Source organism: Pyrus communis, chromosome 9 (genome assembly GCF_963583255.1).
Source record: "Pyrus communis chromosome 9, drPyrComm1.1, whole genome shotgun sequence".
Lineage (NCBI taxonomy): Eukaryota > Viridiplantae > Streptophyta > Magnoliopsida > Rosales > Rosaceae > Pyrus > Pyrus communis.
The window spans coordinates 285493-307000 of record NC_084811.1 but is presented as its reverse complement, the minus strand read 5'-3'; the positions used below and the strand labels follow the sequence as shown (position 1 = coordinate 307000).

At 40.2% G+C, this 21508-nt stretch overlaps 1 protein-coding gene across 1 annotated transcript; it reads left to right on the top strand.

Annotated features, from left to right (window-relative positions):
- The first annotated feature begins 18474 nt into the window (after positions 1-18474).
- LOC137745850 (protein TIC 20-II, chloroplastic) lies at positions 18475-19290 on the top strand. The gene has a single exon (XM_068485881.1). It carries the CDS (start codon positions 18525-18527, stop codon positions 19161-19163), a length of 639 nt encoding a protein of 212 aa, XP_068341982.1. The 5' UTR covers positions 18475-18524; the 3' UTR covers positions 19164-19290.
- Positions 19291-21508: the final 2218 nt, after the last annotated feature.

The window sequence follows — 21508 nt, the reverse complement described above, 5'->3', positions numbered from 1 at the left end:
GGGACAAACTTAGTTAGATGTCAATATCAAAGCATGTAGTGGCCAGACAAGGGAACAAGGACCAAGAAACACAATGGACGTAACCTAGTTTGAGGGGTGAACCACATAAGTCGTGTATCTATTATCATTTGTTTACAAAGCCCAAGACCATCAAGGACAAACATTCAACTCATTCAACCTTTGTTAGCTTAATTAGTTTTGAGCGTTAATAGTTTGGCGCTGTCTGTGGGGATACGCATTCAACTTGGTTGCGTGTTACTACTAAACAAATCTAAGAACACTCTGTGGCATAGCGTTGTACACACTATCTGACGAGCATGACAAGTAGAAGAAAGAAAGAAATCCTTAGCCAATGACCCCTTAGAGGAGAATGATAGCTGAGAAGGCCAAACTATCCAGTTTGGAGGAAAAAATAAAGATCATCCTAGCCGATATGGGAGAAATGAACGAGGTAGGAAACCTTCATGCTCAGAACACTCTTTTCCAAAAGAAGCACGTCAACCTCTTATAAATGATCAACCAGATTAACGAGAGAATAAAAAGCACTTCTCGACAAGGTGTAGATCACCTCGGTGGCTAAATGCATGTCGACCATTTTTCCATTAAATATGGAAAGTAGGGTGAGGACACTCGTGAGGTCATCAATCGAGGAAAAGCCTAAGTAGAGGAAGACACCAAGGAGAATGAAGCATGAGTCGTCGAGTTGGTAGTCCATAACTCAAACGAGAAACCCAGAGCTGCCCCAATCTACGGTCCACTTTGAAATAAGTAATGGGTGAAAAGATAAAGAGTGTATGAGATGGGTTGGGGGAAATTGAGAATGCCCTGTAGACCCAAGAACCCATATTACTCTGAGGAATAAGTGCCCTTCCATTTTTCAAGGCCTTGCTTAATAAGTCGAAGAATGGTGATGCCATGTCTTTCACGATGCAAGCTACAAAGGCTTATCGACCTGTACGACCACCTAGTGGCCTTCATCTATGCAATGGAGGGTCATGAGAATAACGACGGCACCAAGTGTTGTCTAGTCCCTAACACCTTAAGAGTGGCAACATGAGACTGGTTTAAACATATTCCCCCAGGATCGATGACATCCTTTTCCAAGTTCAGGCAAGTTTTTCTTGATAATTATATAATTATTTCTAAGAGACAATATACATCGGCTGACTGTGGCCATAGTAAAGCAAGCTCTTGGTCAGTCCTTGAGGGATTACATATCTTGTTTCAATAATGAGTATGCTAGGTGCAAATGTTGCCATTGCCTACCAGGCTTTGATGAGAGGATTTGCTAACGGGGATTTCAATTTTCACTTGAACAGAAAATCCTTTTGTGACCTTCAAAGACTTACTCATTGTTATTCCAGGGCCAAGTTGCTAAACATAAAGAGAATGCAGATTGTGGCACCAACAAGAAAGGTTGATGGCCTAAGCATACTCACCAAATCTAGACTAGGAGTCGTGCACGACCGATCGGCAAAAAAAAAAAAGGAAGTTCGAGAGGTTTCTTATCAGCAATAATAGTAGAGCCGAGTGATATGACCGTAACAATAAAGGATTTTCTGATATGAATTATAACTTCAAAATCTTATATTTATCACAGGCCTTACGGGAAGGCTTTGATATATACATCACAACAACACTTTACAGATTAAACTATAAGTTGCAGTCTGCACACCCATACCGCAGCACTATCTATACACCTTTACATATTAAACTAACAGCACACACATATGCATTAAACTGTAAGTGACAGTCTGCAGTCTGCACACCCATGCCGCAACACCATTTATACACCTTTACATATTAAACTAACAGTAGCCAAGCACGCATGGGAAGACAGCACACATGCACATGCACATACAGCTTGTTGCCGACTAGGATTCTGCACTGCATGTGAAACATCAAAGCATGGAGTGGAGACTTGGGGAACATCAAAGCATGGAGGATTCTGCACTGCATGTGGAACATCAAAGCATGGAGTGGAGACTTGGGTTAACAGCCCCCCGCAAGCGAACAGGTGGGGGAACAACTGGAAGCTTGGAGACAAGAAACTTAAATCGTGAAGAAGAGAGGCCTTTGGTAAAAATGTCAGCAAGCTGGTCTTGAGAACACACATAACTTACTACGAGCTGTTTTCGAACCACCTGCTTAGTGCGCGAGTGGAAGACTGGATTGGACGCCAGGGCAATTGAGGAAATGTTGTCACACCAAATGGTTGGTGGAGCCAAATTTAAATGAAGATCTTTGTAGAGAGACCTTAACCATGATAATTCTGCAGCAGTATAAGCTAATTGGCGATACTCCGCTTCTGCACTCGAACGTGAAACGGTCTTCTGTTTCTTTGAACTCCAGGAGACAAGATTAGAACCCAAATACACACAGAAACCACCTGTAGAATGACGAGTATCAGGGTTGCCAGCGTAATCTGCATCCGAATAAGCTGTCAACGTAGCAGTTCCTGGTTGATACAGTAAGCCATGATTATATGTAGCCTTTAGATACCGAAGAATTCTCTTGACTGCCATCCAGTGTGTGTTTTTCGGGGAATGCATAAATTGGCACACTTGATTCACAGCGTAGGACAGATCAGGTCGTGTGATGGTGAGGTACTGTAGCGCCCCCACAACACTGCGATACATCTCTGGTTTGACGTAAGGATCGCCAATATGAGCACTCAGTTTCTGACCAGACGACACAGGAGTAGAAATAGGTTTGGCATCTGTGAATTTTGTGCAAGTGAGGAGATCCAGTGCATATTTAGACTGACAAAGATGCATGGCATCACCATTATACTTCACTTCAATGCCTAAGAAATAACTGAGCGGTCCCAAATCTTTCATTAGAAAGAAACTACCAAGTTTCTGAATCAAATGAGCCACCTGGCGTGGATTGTTCCCTGTTATAAGAATGTCGTCGACATAAATTAACAGAATAATATATATACCCTGCTTGTCAAACACAAAAAGGCTGTAATCACACGTAGATTCCTCAAACCCTAGTTGAAACAAGAAATCAGAGAACCGTTGAAACCAAGCCCTAGGCGCTTGTTTGAGACCATAAAGAGATCGATGTAGCTTACATACATGATGAGGAAACTGGTTGTCAATGAAGCCTGATGGTTGTCTCATGTAGACATGTTCATTTAAGTATCCATGCAAAAACGCATTCTGCACATCAAGTTGGCGTACAGGCCACTTCTTTGACACAGCAAGACTCAACACGAGTCGAATGGTGCTATGCTTTACCACAGGGCTGAAAGTTTCGGTGTAATCCACACCAACTTTCTGATGAAAACCATTGGCAACTAACCGAGCTTTATGTCGCTCAAGAGTGCCATCAGCGTGACGTTTAATTTTAAACACCCATTTGTTGGGTAGCACATTCATTGTAGAATTGTACGGAACTAAGCTCTAAGTGCCATTTCTTTGTAGTGCATTAAACTCCTGCGCCATAGCTTCTCTCCACGCCTGATGTTTGACTGCCTGACTGAAACAGGTAGGCTCAACAAGAGAGTTATCAAGTGCAACATGCATAGCATATTTTGGATTTGGTTTGTGAACCCCTAATTTAGACCGTGTAGTCATAGAATGTCCAGTATCACTGGGAACAGTGGGTTGCACACGATGTTCAGTTACTAAAACTTGCTCATTTGATGATAGTGAGGGTCCTATAGATAGGTTAGGGTCTAAAGGTGGGTTGAGCTGTGATACAGGTTCAACCATGGATGGTGGATTAGTGGGTAATGGAAAGTTAGGTAAGATATGAGGGAAAAAATTGTTACCTTGTTCGTCGACACTGTCAGAAGGAGATGTGAGTCCCTGAAAAGGGAATGAGTCCTCGTCGAATAGAACATGGCGAGACAAATAAACTCGTCTTGTGGTCATGTCCAAGCATCTGTATCCTTGATGGTTCAAAGAATATCCAAGAAAAACACAGGACTTTGATTTTGGTTGTAACTTGTTTTGCTTGTATGGTGTTAGCCATGGAAAGCAACGGCAACCAAACACCTTCAAAAACTCATAATTGGGTTTTCTTTGAAATAATTTCTCAAACGGAGATGTATCAAATAATACACGAGTAGGTAATCGGTTTATTAGATATGTGGCAGTTGAGCATGCATCAAACCAAAACGTAGTTGATATGAAAGACTGAGCAAGCATAACCATGGCAGTTTCGACAATATGTCGATGTTTTCGTTCAGCTAAACCATTTTGTTCAGGATGTTTAGGGCAAGAAAAACGTTGAGAAATACCATGAATATCAAGAAACCTTTGAAAAAAATGATTCTTATATTCACCACCTTCATCACATTGAAGAGTTTTTATAGATTTGTTAAACATATTTTCAACTTTGGCTTTAAACTTCACAAATATCGCAAAAACTTCAGATTTTTGTCTCATGGGAAAAATCCATGAATATCGCGAATAATCATCCACAAACAACAAATAATAACGAAAACCTTCGTTAGAAGGAATTGGAGAACACCACACATCTGAATGAATAAGTTGCAAAGGAAATTGAGACCTAGACTCGGACAATTGGAAAGGTAATTTAGTACTTTTACCTAGAGGACATGACTCACAAAAGCGTACATCAGAGGTACCATGAATTGGTACTAATTTTTTTGAAATTAAAAACTTGATTATTGGTTTTGCAGGATGGCCAAGACGTGCATGCCACTTTTGAACCGACACTCGAACTCCCACACATGCAGTAACAGAATGCTTGAGACAGCCACTGCCATTTGGAAATGGGTACAACCCATTCTCACATCTCCCTCGGAAAAGCGTCTTCCGTGTCTTGAGGTCCTTTACAAGGAAAACATGGGGAAAAATAAGTAAGTAACAATCATTATCTAGGGTAAACTGATGAGCAGAAAGGATATTAGTGGAGGCAGTTGGGCAATGAAGAATGTCACGTAAAACAAATGAGCAAGATTTAGTTTGAAGTTTACTGGAACCATAATGTGCAATTGAGATGCCCGTGTGATTACCTACACCTCCTACTCCTTCATTCCCGTGATACTCTTTGGGATTGGCCAGATTATGAATGTCAGGAGTAATGTGTGCATTGGCTCCTGTGTCTAGGAGCCAAGAACCATTCTGCTGTTTGTTAAGAGTAATTGGTGAAGAGGTCATGGCCGAGAGTCGTTTGGCCGGAATTCGTCCTTCAAAGGCAGTGTTCATGCGCTGGTAGCAATCCAACGCAGGATGACCTGGTTTACCACATATCTGACACACAATTCTATCACCACAAGAAACAAACCTTTCGCCAGTACCTTGATTATTCTGCAAAGCATTGTAATGGCGAGGATTGGGACCTCGGTGAGCACCACCACGATGTGAGTAGTTCCCGCGTCCACCACCACGAGAACGACCACCCCCACGTCCTCGAGAAGCCACGAAGGCATTAACAGTGGCTCCTTCAACCAACGGAACATTGTGTTCCACCATTCTCCTTTCTGTTGTCAGCAGCAAGGATTCAAGGGCAGGATAAGTGATAGGGTTGTCACGAGCTTGTGCTGCGCTCACAGTCATCTCATATGCTGGTCCAAGATTATTCAACACAATCTGGACCAGTTCATCATCACTCACAGGTTGCCCAGCAAGAGCAAGATTGTCAGCAATCGCATTCATACGATCAAGGTAATCCGCCACAAAGAGATCACCTTTTTTGGTCTGCAACAATTCATTCCTTAGAAACAAAATACGATTCTGAGACGTGGATGCATACCTTTGCTCCAGAGCTTCCCAAGTAGCTCGAGCAGTTCTTTTGCTTGCCACCACAGACAAGACAGACGCAGTCAGAGATCCATTAATCCAGCTAAGGATCATTTGATCCTGTTGCACCCACGTTGTGTACGCAGGATTCACGGTTGTCAAACCAGCAACATGTTTTGGGGGACACACCAAGGTGCCATCAACATACCCCATCAAGTCCCGGCTTTTTAAAATAGGGAGAATTTGAGCCAACCACAGTGGGTAGTTGGTTCTATCAAGTTTGATATTGACGATAATGGAAAAAGGTTGAAAGGTGGTGGTTTGGGGGTTAGGGTTGATAGCAGGGACATTGTTTCCAGCCATGGAAGCGATGATGAACAGAATAATAGGTTGATCTTTGTCGTTAGACAAAAAAGGCTCTAGATACCATAAAGGATTTTCTGATATGAATTATAACTTCAAAATCTTATATTTATCACAGGCCTTACGGGAAGGCTTTGATATATACATCACAACAACACTTTACAGATTAAACTATAAGTTGCAGTCTGCACACCCATACCGCATCACTATCTATACACCTTTACATATTAAACTAACAGCACACACACATGCATTAAACTGTAAGTGACAGTCTGCAGTTTGCACACCCATGCCGCAACACCATTTATACACCTTTACATATTAAACTAACAGTAGCCAAGCACGCATGGGAAGACAGCACACATGCACATGCACATACAGCTTGTTGCCGACTAGGATTCTGCACTGCATGTGAAACATCAAAGCATGGAGTGGAGACTTGGGGAACATCAAAGCATGGAGGATTCTGCACTGCATGTGGAACATCAAAGCATGGAGTGGAGACTTGGGTTAACAAACAAGTCGTATACTCTTTTTAATATTTCTCCATAGAAGACGTTCCCCTTGGTGGAGTTGTAACTCTCTAGCACACTGCGACAACAACCAGTATTCAGAATGAATGACGAGACCAATTTCTGTCGCTATCACCCGGATCACATCCATCTTATCAATGATTGTATAGACTGTAGTCGAAAAACGCAACTCAATGATTATATGCCTAGACAACAACCTATCTTCTAAGGCATTTCACAAGCCCCGAGTGTCTTTCGGACTGGTGACACAGTAAAGAGATAGGTAATCTACAATCTCACAGGGGATCGACATTGGCAGGGAACTCTAATTGAATGCAAAAAACATACGCTTGGGCTTCTCGGCAGTCTAAATCATATTCCTTTTCGGTCGGGACCATGGACCGACCATTCAAGGTGAGAAGGCTATCAGAAACTCTAGTGATGTTTAGGGAAGAAGATGGTTTTGGAGTCTTACAACCTCATGATAACTCCCTAGTTGTATTTGTTGAAATTGTCGGTGTTTCTCAAGTGTTTATTGACAACAAGAGTTCGGTAAATGTGATTTTTCCCTCGGTTTTCGATCAACGATGGTCAATCGGGATCTCTTCTGCTGGAAGGTAGCTTATCTCATAGCTTCAGGGCTATCGTAATACACTAAATCGGGTAGATGAGTTACACCCTGTCTATCAGGAGCCATCCCAAGAGAGCAAACACAACTACCAATTCACCATATTGGATTCCCTGTCGTCTTATAACGTAATCTTGCGACTACTGTTCTTGGCTGAGATAAATGTCTCTATTAATCAGAGGATGTTGGTAATGAAGTTCTCGACTTTCGTAAGAGTATAAACTGTCCGGAGAGATCAGACATTAACACGAGTATGTTATGCATCAACCATGAAAGTGATGACCAAAGTGACAATCGAGCATGTCGTAGAGCCGCTCGGTGGTCATCAACATCAAACCCTATAGCATATTGAGCGATCCGACCACTACAACGAGCATAATGATGTTCTGGAGGCACTACTCGACATTTCTGCAAGTCTACATGTCCAAGTAACAAGTACACCCATTTGTTAAACTCTACATAAGATGCCATTTTCCTTGCATGTCTATGAAGGATAACACCCGAGAAAGAATAGATGGTCTTTGGAACAATTCATAAAGAGTTTGTGACAAATGTTTGGTGATACGAATCTTCGGGACGGGTATTACCAAAGTTGGGTAAAAAGAAAGATAAATCAGGATGATCGTAAATAGAGGGCATGTGCACTCTATTCGTTTTCAAGACAACTCTAGACAAATCAGCGTCAAACCAATGATTGATCGGTTACCAAGGAAGACTTATCGATCTACCTATTGAATATCAAATTTTCGGATGGCAGTCTTTTAAAAACATGTCGGGCAACTCATGGGTAGGAGAATTCAAAAAGCTCGTTGTTCAACGCAAGTCGAGCAAGTTGGATAATGGTAGGAACAATATACCATATTTGGTTATCTTGTTATTTTCTAAAGTGATGGGAACAAGACCACGTCTATAGTAAGGTGGCAGGGGTATTACACCACTAAATGGAAATAGAAGACTTGCCCACGTTTTGTGTGTGAGGTGCTAGTGGCTTATGTGCGGATATGTTTTCTTTTTTTGAACGAAAAGAAGTTTGTTGAAAAACAAAATTAGCCACATTGGTCTTTGCCACACTAAAAAGCTTGCACGCACAAATGTACTCGACCACTATGTACTTAATGAAACTTTAATTAACTTTCACTGTCATGGTAAAGTTAACCCATGTTCCCACAAACATCCACATTGTGATAAAGGAATAAAAAGACACACTTAATAAAATTATATATATATATATATATATATATAATAAAAATAAAAATAAAAAACCCATAAAGCATAGTCTAGCATGTCCTAGACGACAGGGCTTCTTTCTGGAGCTGATCGACCTCAAGGTTGGTTGTTTAGGCACTGGTGGGCTCAAGGCCAGGCTAAGCAATAGGCTCAGGAAGTTGGAAAACGGTGTTGTTGGTGGCAGTGGGCTTTTTTACCACGACCTGTCCTCAACCCTTTCTTGCTCGGAGCCCTCTTCCTGTCATTTTGACATCCATGTCATAGTCAGGGTAAACTACCTTCATCTTTTTGTAAAACTCTAAGTCGACTTGGAGCAAAGGCAACTGTAGAACTTGACACCCTCATAAGTCTTGGAGAAAATCACTCATGTCCAGATTGTTGTTGGACATAGTGTATTAAGGGGTCTTTTACATGCGTTCATTCTCTTCCCAAAAGGCTCGAAATGCGTCCTTAGCCCCCCCATCTCAAGGCCTGCTTGAAGCTTATCAAAGACAGCCTTACTTAGCTCATTCTCGAGCTGCTCTATTTCCTGCTTAAACCGGGCATTCTTGAGGTTGGGAGCCTCAATCACTCGGCTAGAAGACCCAAGCTCCTGTTTCTTTTCCTTCACAGCCTCATTCAGCCCATTCATAACTTGTTGATGACTAGTGCTTTGTTTCCTCTGTTTGAAAGGCCACTTAAGCGCTCAATAGTGTGCGAACACAAGATGCATAAGAAGTTAAAAAGGAAATCTCAACAATAAGAGAATATAGTCGTGAATAGAAAATGTCAAATAAAGGGAGAATGTTTACCCGATGTTAGGTCGAAGACGTGTTATCTGCTCGTTGGCCATGTTGTCGTTTTCGCTAAATGCGTCATTAGAGACATCGTCTCCTTGGAGAAGCCCATGCAGAAAGACAATAACGTGTCTATCTCTTTGTCAAAATGATCCTTGATTGTACGACCAACCCAGCGTTTGGCCTAAGCCTCTCTAGGCGAAGATGAGCAGAAGAACCGAGTGCTTGCTTCTCGGCGGTCAAAGTATTAAAGTTGCTTGCAATTAGGCTTTTGTCGGCCAACCTTCCCCCGTGAGGGCTGGAGGAATCTTGTGGTACATTTCCTATAAAAAGGTCGTGACCACTCGATGAGGCGTCTGGCCCGTCACGATCGACTAACTTATTCCGAGCTTTTCCCTATCACCTGACTGTTGTGCTAGGGTAGCACCAAAATCTTTTGGAACCAACTCAAGCTAACCCACAGGAAATATATCAAATAAAATGCAAGAACAAAATATAAAAGACACCAAGATTTTAACGAGGTTCCTCCACAGTCAGTGTAACTGGAGTACGTCCTCGGAGCAGTAGGAGCTCACCCAATAATCCACTATCAACCAAATGGGAGTTTACAAAGTGTTGGCAATCTCACAACCCAAAAGCCCAATACACCCAATAGCTCTCACACACCAAAGAAACAAATAGAGAAAGAAATATAATGAATAATTTCTTCTCTATACATATAGCTCAAAGCTATTACAACAACAACTACTTTGGTGGATGATTACTAACCAATTGAAGCAACAACTTTCTTCTTCTGTTTTAGGCTCTCTGCAACTCTCCCTTGCTCTCTGAAGAAAAGCTCTTTCTTCTCTCTTCTTTCTTCTCAACCGAAAACAAATGAGCTCACTCTTTTTCTCTCTTTTCCAAAACCAACTTATCTTTTCTTTTAATGAAACAACACTCACGGGTGTTGAAGAAGAGAACAAAACATTTTCAAAAGCAAAGGTCTTTTCCCTTATTTTCCTCCCCAAAACAAGGAATGTGTTTCCACCTTTGGATTGTTTAATCACCTAAAGTTTTCTTGGACATTTGTCCACTTGGCCACTTGGCCAATTATTCAACAATCTCCACCTTGGCCAAGTTCCGAAAAACGCCATGATAAGCCAAACAACACAATTAACACACAACATCACTTCCAATCACTAGCAAGAGAACAACTCATGCCGAACCAAATGCTCCAAAACTCCTACTGCTCAACGCCTTCTTTATATAGGCAAAATGTGAGCCAAGTTCAAGCAATGAACAAACTTGGCTACACCAACAACCTTAGTCAACATATCAGCGGGGTTGTCTTTAGTTGGAATCTTCTGGAGAATGATTTCTCCTTCACCAACAACTTCACGAACAAAGTGATAACGCACATCTATGTGCTTGGTCCTCGCATGATAAACCTGATACTTAGCCAAATAAATGGCACTCTGACTATCACAATGCACCTCCACCTGCTTCTGATCAACCCCTAAATCTCTAATCAGCCCATGTATCCAAATGGCTTCCTTTATAGCTTCAGCAACTGCCATATATTCAGCCTCTGTAGTAGACAAAGCAACAGACGACTGCAAAATGGACCTCCAACAAACTGGCCCTTTAGCCATAGTAAACACATAGCCTGTAGTAGACTTCCTTCCATCCAGATCACCTGCATAATCTGAATCAACATAACCAACTGCAAAATGACCAATACCAGAGTCATCTCTCTCAAAGCATAAACCAACGTCTCGAGTACCATGGAGATATCTCAATATCCATTTAGCTGCTTGCCAATGCTCTTTACCTGGATTATGCATATATCGACTCACCATGCCAACTGCATGAGCAATATTCGGTCTAGAGCATACCATTGCATACATCAAACTACCAACCAAATTTGCATATGGTATATCTTTCATTTGCAGCTTCTCTTTATCAGTTTTAGGACACTGTAGAGAACTTAATTTAAAATGAGGAGCCAAAGGGATACTAACCGGTTTGGTTGAATCATGAACTCCAAACTTCCGAATCAACTTCTCAAGGTATTGTCTTTGATTCAAGCATACCAAACCTTTCTCTCTGTCTCTAGTGATCTCCATGCCAAGGATCTTCTTTGCTTCACCAAGATCCTTCATCTCGAACTCATTTTTCATTTGCTTCTTCAATTTCTCAATCTCTTCAACATTATTTGAGGCAATCAACATATCATCAACATATATCAACAAATAAATGAAAGACCCATCTTGCAACTTCTTGAAGTACACACAATGATCATATTGACTTCTAGAATAATTTTGGCCTCTCATAAATTTATCAAACCTCAAATACCATTGTCTTGGAGATTGCTTCAAGCCATAAAGTGATTTCTTCAACTTGCAAAACAAATTTTCTTTCCCTTTCACCATATACCCATCCGGTTGACACATATAGATCTTTTCATTCAAATCACCATGTAGGAAAGCCGTTTTCACATCGAGTTGCACAAGCTCAAGATCATATTGTGCAACAAGAGCTAACATAATACGAATTGAGGAGTGCTTCACAACTGGAGAAAATATTTCGTTGTAGTCAATGCCTTCCTTTTGTGCATACCCTTTAGCAACTAATCTTGCTTTGAATCTCACATTGCTTTTCTCATCAGCATCTTCCTTCTTGGCATACACCCATTTGCAACCAATAGCTTTCTTACCCTTAGGCAATTTAGCTAACTCCCAAGTCTTGTTCTTCAAGAGAGAATTCATCTCATCACCCATGGCATTGCACCACTTCTCCTTTTCCTCACTCTCAATGGCTTCCTCAAAATTGGATGGAATCTCATCAGTGATAATAGGAAGAGCAAAAGCAACATAGTCACTATACCGAGCTGGCTTGGTAATATTTCTCTTTCCTTTGTTCTTAGCAATAGACTCTTGAGGTGAAACTTGCTCTTCAACTTGAATAGAATCTTCAAGTTCAACTTCTTCAACATCCTCATGGTCTCCCACTTCTTCACTTGTAGTGGCTTCGACATCAGCGGAAATAGGATTTGAAGTACAAGAGGCAACTTTCTCAAGCTCCACCTGTTGGACATCTTTCACATTCTTTTCAGAGTCTCTGAACATATTTTCTTCATCAAATGTCACATCTCTGCTGATTACAAGTTTCTTCATCTCCGGGCACCATAACCTGTAACCTTTGACACCACTACTAAAACCAAGAAAGATAGCCTTTTTGGCTCTAGGATCAAGTTTATTTTCAGTTACATGAAAATAAGCAGGTGAACCAAAAATACGAATATAATCATAATCAGTAGAAGGTTTTCTAGTCCATACCTCCATTGGCGTCTTACCCTGAACAGCAGCTGAGGGTAATCGGTTGATGATGTGACATGCATAAGTAACTGCCTCTGCCCAAAATGACTTGCTCAAACCCGACTGAGACAACATGCATCTAACCTTCTCAAGCAAGGTTCGATTCAATCTTTCTGCAACTCCATTTTGTTGTGGAGTTCCCCGGACACTAAAATGTCTCACAATCCCTTCCTCTTTGCAAACTTTAAAGAAAGGGTCGGATGTGTATTCACCACCATTATCCGATCTCAAAATCTTAATCTTTCTCCCAGTCTGGTTCTCAACCATTTTCTTCCAACCCAAGAAAATGCTCAACACCTCACTCTTGTGCTTCATAGTGTAGACCCAAGACCTTCTTGAATAATCATCAACAAAGGTCACGAACCAATGTCTACCACTCAAAGAGGGAGTCTTTGTAGGACCCCAAACATCCGAATGTACATAATCAAGAATGCCCTTCGTCTGATGTATAGCAGTACCAAACTTCACTCTAGTTTGCTTCCCCAAGACACAATGCTCACAGAAATCAAGCTTACAAGTCGTGGCACCTTTTAGAAGACCTTGTTTCACAAGCCCTTGTAGGGCTTTCTCACCGGCATGGCCTAATCTCATATGCCACAATCTAGTAGTATCAGAATCGGATGTGCCCATATTTTCTGAGACTACAGATGCTTCACCTGTCACAGTGCTTCCTTGCAATAAATACAAATGGCCACATCGAGGAGCTTTCATCACAACAAGTGCCCCATAAGTCACCTTCAATGTCTGCCCATCTGAATGAAACCTGAAGCCCTTGGCTTCCAAAGTTCCCAAAGAAATAAGATTTTTCTTCAAATTCGGTACATACCGAACACCTGTCAACTCTTTAACTATGCCATCATGCAACTTCAAACGAACTGTACCAATCCCTTTTGTTGTGCAAGGATTGTCATCTCCCATGAACACAACACCGCCATCAAACTCTTTCAAGCTTGAAAACCAATCCTTGTGAGGAGTCATATGATGAGTACAACCCGTATCCAACACCCACTTAGTAGCACAATCAAATGATGAGGAAGTGGTTAAAGCAAAATCAGAAAAATCTGTTTCAACCTCAGCAACATTAGCTTCAGAACTTTCTTTGCCTTTGGTCTTCAATCTAGGACAATCTTTCTTCCAATGGCCCTTATTACGACAAAAGGCACATTCATCCCTTTCCAAAGGTTTTCTACCTTTAGAGTTTCCTCTAGGTCGAGACTGTGATTTTTTCCTACTAGAAGATGATCTTCTCTCCGATGATCTACCTCTAACAAATAAAGCTTCCGAGGTACTATCATGATTTTTATCTCTATGCCTCATTTCATAATTCATCAAGGCATTTGACACATCTTCAAATTTCACAGTTTCTTTACCATGCATAATAGTGGTAACAAAATGCTCATAAGAGTCCGGCAAGGAATTCAACAATATTAAGGCCTTATCTTCATCCTTAATATCCTCATCTAAATTTAACAAGTCGGCAATCAACTTATTAAAAGCATCAAGGTGTCTAATCATTTTTGTACCTTCTTTGTATTGGAAGCGGTAGAGCTTTTTCTTCAAGTGTAGCCGGTTCTCTGCACTCTTCGTCATATACTTGTCTTCCAATTTTTGCCACAACACACTTGCCAAAGTCTCCCGCATCACAAAATACTTCTGAGTTTTTGCAAGGCACAACCGAATTGAAGAGCAAGCCCACAAATTTAATTTCTCCCATTCCAGTTTCGACATAGCTTCAGGCTTCTCTCCCAAGGCGGCAAGAAGATCTTGTTGAGCCAACACATCTTTAACCTCACATTGCCACATCCCGAAGTTGTTTGTGCCATCAAACTTTTCCACTTCGAACTTTGCATTTTGCACCGTAGTTCTTGCAAATCCGGAGCTGCTTCCAAAAGGATTCTCATCTTGCCCGTCTGACATCTTTGGCAACTAGACAGTACCCAAGAGCAACCAGTGCTCTGATACCAATTGTTGTGCTAGGGTAGCACCAAAATCTTTTGGAACCAACTCAAGCTAACCCACAGGAAATATATCAAATAAAATGCAAGAACAAAATATAAAAGACACCAAGATTTTAACGAGGTTCCTCCACAGTCAGTGTAACTGGAGTACGTCCTCGGAGCAGTAGGAGCTCACCCAATAATCCACTATCAACCAAATGGGAGTTTACAAAGTGTTGGCAATCTCACAACCCAAAAGCCCAATACACCCAATAGCTCTCACACACCAAAGAAACAAATAGAGAAAGAAATATAATGAATAATTTCTTCTCTATACATATAGCTCAAAGCTATTACAACAACAACTACTTTGGTGGATGATTACTAACCAATTGAAGCAACAACTTTCTTCTTCTGTTTTAGGCTCTCTGCAACTCTCCCTTGCTCTCTGAAGAAAAGCTCTTTCTTCTCTCTTCTTTCTTCTCAACCGAAAACAAATGAGCTCACTCTTTTTCTCTCTTTTCCAAAACCAACTTATCTTTTCTTTTAATGAAACAACACTCACGGGTGTTGAAGAAGAGAACAAAACATTTTCAAAAGCAAAGGTCTTTTCCCTTATTTTCCTCCCCAAAACAAGGAATGTGTTTCCACCTTTGGATTGTTTAATCACCTAAAGTTTTCTTGGACATTTGTCCACTTGGCCACTTGGCCAATTATTCAACACTGACGAGTGATCTTTTAAGCCTCCGTGTTCATTTTAGCCATCTCCCCCTCTATGGGACAAAGGTCAACTATAAGTACATAAGGTGAATAAAATGACGAAGGTATTAAGGCTCGTTATGAACATGAGTTATGGGAATGAATAGAAAAAAGAAAAGATAACGGCAAGTGTCGGGGTCCAGCATGGTTTACCTAGTAGAAGATTGTGGCATCTAGACGACGATTGGTATTGCATCGGTTCAAAGCTCTTCCGAACATAAAAAGGTGATCATCGCTAGTTGAAGCCCTCATCTTGTGAGAAAGAAACCTTTTTCGGCCAGTCTTCTACAATAAACAGAGAAAAAAAAATATAGAAGACATTTAAGACAGGAACCGCCAAGTTGGCACTTATGTCGTTTCTTACCCTTCACCCTAAAACTCTTGGTGACCCGAGCGCCTGTCACATCATCCTTGCAAAGCTCTCCAGTTTCCGCCAATGAGGAATTAGTTCTCCTTGTACGGTCTCTGGTTGAAGGGATTGTCAGCTAAAAGCAAGCACGGGTCGAGCACGTGACAGAACTCGACCTGACCAGAACTATTTCTTAGCTTATAACAGTGTTTGACCAGGCTGAGACTGGCTTTGTCTGATGGTGCTTTTTCTGGAGCACATACATGCTAAGGAAAAAACAAATGGCGTTCGAGTTGAGTTGGTGTGGAGCTAGGCTTATATGAGCAAGAACTCTATGAAGAAGGGGTGGAGAGGCAATCGAACACATGACTTGAAAAGTTCATCAGAAAAGGCCTTGTTGTGTACTTTTATGAGCAAGCGAAAGATAACAAAAGTACAAATATCAGCATCATAAGTGAAAACGAAAAAACAAACAATCTCTAAATAAAAACACAAGAGATTAACGTGGTTTGACGTAAAGCCTAAGTCCACAAGCAAAGCACGTCAAGGAATTTCACTAAAAAAATGGAGATTACAAAAAAGTGTTTAAACTTTCACAACCCAAGTCCCACAAATTACAAACTCTAAACCAAACAAGTATAGAACCCAACAAACTGATAATTTTCTCCCAAATTGCTATCTGACTCTCAGATTCATAAATTGATTGTCACCAAATTGCTAAATGAACGAGCCATGAATTTACCACACACTCTCGAGTCCAAATGGTGACCTGTATCCAAAACTAAAAGAGAAAAATATATGTAAACCATGGTGAGGCGCACAAAATGAACTAACCCTATGATCCTATTAATGATGAATATGGCTTAGGTTACAATGAGAATCCTAATTATAATTGGGAGTAAATACAAATCTAAACAAATAGGTAATTAACAAAATCTATTCACCAAACAAATAATTCAATCAAGAAGTCAAATCCAAACCCAATAGGACCAAAACAAAATAGGTAATACAAACTTAATTTCTAAACCATCCTGATTTTGAGCTGTAAATCACAACAAACTCCACCTCGACGAGAAATCAACTAACTTCCAAATCAAATACACTTCCAATTGGGATACCAAAATACAAACGTAAACATGCACCAAATTCCCTTGAAAATTGACCTCCACCACGACTCAAAAAATCCAAAAGTCTTCAAAACTTGAAATGTTCTCCAACAAATTCATTACGGAAACTAATAGATACGAGCCAAAAGAACTATGCAAAGCTCGAATAAGCAAACCAAAAATTTGAATTAGCACTTCACCAATGTCTTGAACATCAAGCTATACCTTATGACAATATAGTGTGAACAATCATGCCTCAAATCTAGCCAAAGGAAAAGATTCTCCTAAATTGCTCTCTAACTCTTAGATTCACAAATTGACTCTTACCAAATTGTTAAACAAATGAGCCGTGATTTTTTCACACTTACAACTCCAAACGGTGGCCTCCACCACTAAGTCATAAAGGATGCCTTACCCTACTCTACGAACTAAACTAGCCGGATTTGGTCTCCATTGACGTTAATGGCAACCCACACCATAAAATTCATAATGTTGTCCAAACCATAGCTAACTATATCAAAGGAAAAACAAAAGAAAAAAGTACAAGCACAAGGAGCTAACCTGAGAGAATTTAGAGAAAGAGGTTTGAGGCTTGTAACTGGTAAGACTTAGGTCACAGGAAATGGTCCGGGTTCGACAAAGTTTCAGTTGAAGAAGGCAGAATGAAGTAGGAATTCCACCAGAAGGAAGGGATTTATATAGCCCAGAGCACACAATCTCAGTTGTTGGTAAAAAAAAGCACGAATACGACTAGATCCTGACGTGGAGGCCCACTTACTCAATCTTTGAAGCAAAGGGAATGTGAAACAACTTCACGAGTTATGAGGTCACGCCTGTCTATTGCACCTTAAATACAGGGCCACCTTGATTCTGCCACTCACCTGCAATGGACATGTGCTCCAAGCACGTGTTCTTAATAGCACTAGCTCTCGACTCATGAGTCTGGCGATTGATAGGATTCTAATCCAAGTCATCACATATGAAGAAGCCAATCACTAAAGGCACCCTATACTGGGAAGGCTACACAACACCCAGGTGCCACCCTTAAACCCCGATTGACCTATGCAACTCCCTGCCTAAGAAAAATCCTTGGACAAGGAGTTGAGAGACTTGTTAACAAGGGCCTATCCGACCTCGACAAATCCAAAGGAACACAGGTTCAAAGGAAAGTCGAGGTCCAATAAGCATGGAAAAGTGAAGCTGAGTGCTTCATGAAGCCCATGGCCTCGGAGCGTCCTCTTAGCAATCAAGCCCATGACCTATTCTAGCCAAGTGCTACTTGTAACCATGTCCCCAAATTTATCCAAGAAACTCAGTGGACGTAGTCCAATTTTGAAGGAGAACCATTTAAGTTGTGTCTATGATCATTTGTTTGCAAAGCCCAAGTCCAACAAGGAGAAACATTCAACTCATTCAACCTTTGTTAGCCACACCAGTTTTGAGAACAAAGGAAATGATTTACATAAAATGTATTCGTCACCACCTAGCGTCCTAATTAAATAATGTATTACTAATGTTGAGTTTTTCCATGATTAAACCGGGATGCCACAATGGCTGTGAAACCTTCCAATTAGAGGCGGTACAGTTTTGTACAAAATAATATCGTCTCTGTTCCATTTTACCGTCAAAGATTGTCCATCAAACAAGCTCAACTGGGCCTCAGTTTCCAGCCCAATAAAGTGACAATTAAAACATCCAAGCCCAATTCTCAAATCTTTCTCTCACTTTCACTTTTGATTTTCTCACACCACACGACACAAACAACCCCAAACCTGGCAGCTAGCAGCTATGGCCTTTCTCCTCCAACTCTCCGCCACCCCCAAAACCCTAATCCCCAAATCTTACGTTCCCTCCTCCGCGTCGCGCGCTTTCCCCTCAACCCTCTCCACCCGGTCAATCTCCTTCCCTCAACTTGTCAGCCGAAAATCCAAACCCAAATCCTCCGCCATCACCTGCAGCACACCGACCCCCGCCACGGATCGATTGATCTCCGCTGTCGCTTACACCCTCCCTTTCTTCAACTCCCTCCAGTATGGACGTTACCTGTTTATCCAATTCCCCAAATTGGGCCTCCTCTTCGAACCCTTGATCCCCTTGCTGAGCCTCTATCGGTCGATGCCGTACTCGAGCTTCGTGGCCTTCTTTGCCCTCTACCTGGGCGTCGTCAGAAACCCAAGCTTCAACCACTACGTGCGGTTCAACGCGATGCAGGCGGTGACGCTGGACGTCCTGTTGGTACTGCCGCTGCTGCTCCAGAGGATTTTCAGTCCGGGTCGGGCCGGGTTGGGGTACAAGCTCATGGTTTGGGGGCATAATGGTATTTTCGTGTTCAGCGTTTTCTGCTTCGTTTATGGTTTGGTTAACTGCATTTTGGGTCGGACTCCGTACCTGCCCTTTGTTGCTGATGCCGCCGGTCGGCAGCTCTAAAAAATCACAACTTTTCCAATTTTGGTCCGGCTTTTGTGTTGTATAATTTCGTTTCATAATTTTATTTGCTTAATTGTGTAACCGATTTCAATTCCAGTTTTGGTCGGTTGATTTGTTTGGTGGTGCATTTCTTATCTTGGCAACTTAATTAATTAAGAGGTCTAAGGATTGATATTTGAAAATAATAACCTTGTTAACTTAAAACATTGTTTGTAAAATTGACTATTTTTATTATTTTGCGAAATATTTTTTATGAGCATGTTGTTGACGACTTGTATGGCATTTTTAATAGAAAATTAAAGTAACGAGGCTCGAAACATTATTAAAATCGGGTTGCGGGGTAGGTGGGATGGGGTGGGTCATGTTTTTGGTGAAAAATACATATTTTTTATTTTTGCAAAATATTTTTCGTGAGCGTTAAAGGAAAACTTTATAAGGCATTTGGAAGCGGTTTTACGGTGTATTGAGTAATAAATGTATATTTGGTATAATATTTAAGCCGAAAACAGAGAAAACAAGTGAAAAAAATAGTAGTGAGGCTCAAAACATTGTTGAAATAGGATTCCACCTTCAAGAATATCAACGGAAAGTCTTTTTTTAATTTTCAAGACTTTACAGTGAGGAGGAGGTGAAAATAAATAGGATGAATAATGATCTATCTATGTACGAATTGGCAAAATCAAATAAAAACTGTGAGTGTGTTAACCCATGTTTTTTGTTAAAAATAATTTTTTTATATTTTATTTTCGCGAAATATTTCTGTGAGCATTAAGAAAAACTTCACATTGAGGTGAAGCTAAAAATAAATAGATTGAACGGTGCTTTATGTACGAATTTACAAAACCGACTAAAAGTTGTGAGTGTGTTAACCCACGTTTTTTTGTCAAAAATGCAAATTTTTATTTTTGCGAAATATTTTCCGCGGGCATTGAGGAAAACTTTATAAGGTGTTTGGAAGCGGGTTTATGATTTATTGAGCAACAAATGTATACTTAGTAGAATATTTAAGACGAAAACTTAAAAAATAAGTGAAAATACAATAGTGATGACCAAAACATTGTCAAATGGGGTTCCACCCTCAAGAATCCAACGGAAAGTCTTACCTTAATTTTCAAAATTTCACGGTGAGGCGAAGATGAAAACAAACAGATTGAACGATGATTTATTTATGAATTTGTAAAACCGACTAAAAATCGTGAGTATTAACCCACGTTTTTTTTGGTCAAAAATGAAATTTTTTATTTTTGTGAAATATTTTCCGCAAGCATTAAGGAAAACTTTATAATGTGTTTGGAAGCGGTTTTAGGATTTATTGAGCAACAAATGTATACTTAGTAGAATATTTAAGCCGAAAATTGAAAAAATAAGTGAAAAATACAATAGTGAGGACCAAAACATTGTCAAATGGGGTTCCACCCTCAAGAATTTCAATGGAAAGTCATACCTTAATTTTCAAAATTTCACAATAAGGTGAAGGTGGGAACAAATAGTATGAACGATGATTTATGTATGAATTTGTAAAACCGACTACAATTCGTGAGTGTTAACCCACTTTTTTTGGTCAAAAATGAAATTTTTTATTTTTGTAAATATTTTCCGCGAGCATTAAGGAAAACTTTTTAAGGTGCTTGGAAGCAGTTTTATGATTTATTGAGCAACAAATATATACTTAGTAGAATATTTAGGTCGAAAACTGAAAAAATAAGTGAAAATTACAATAGCAAGGACCAAAACATTGTCAAGTGGATTCCACCCTCAAGAATCTCTACAGAAAGTTTCCCCTTAATTTTCAAAACTTCCCATAGAGGTGAAGGTGAAAATAAATAGATTGAATGGTGATTTATGTACAAATTTGCAAAACAGACTAAAAAGCGTGAGTGTTAACCCACGTTTTTTGGTCAAAAATGAAAAATTTTATTTTTGAGAAATATTTTCCGTGAGCATTAAGGAAAATATTAGAAGGTGTTTGGAAGCAGTTTTATGATTTATTGAGCAACAAATGTGTACTTAGTAGAATATTTAAGCCAAAAACTAAAAAAATAAGTGAAAAATACAATAGTGAATACCAAAACATTGTCAAATGGGGTTCCACCGTTAAGAATCACAACAGAAAGTCTTGCCTTAATTTTCAAAATTTCACGATGTGGCGAAGGTAAGAACAAATAGTTTGAATGATGATTTATGTACGAATTTGTAAAACCGACTAAAAATTGTGAGTGTTGTTAAGCCACGTTTTTTTGGTCAAAAATGAAATTTTTTATTTTTGTAAATATTTTCTGTGAGCTTAAGAACTTTTTAATGTGTTTGGAAGTGTTTTTATGATTTATTGAGCAACAAATGTATTC

Bases quoted from the DNA above. Each gene is read 5' to 3' on its own strand.
- LOC137745850 (XM_068485881.1), top strand. From the start codon at position 18,525: ATGGCCTTTCTCCTCCAACTCTCCGCCACCCCCAAAACCCTAATCCCC.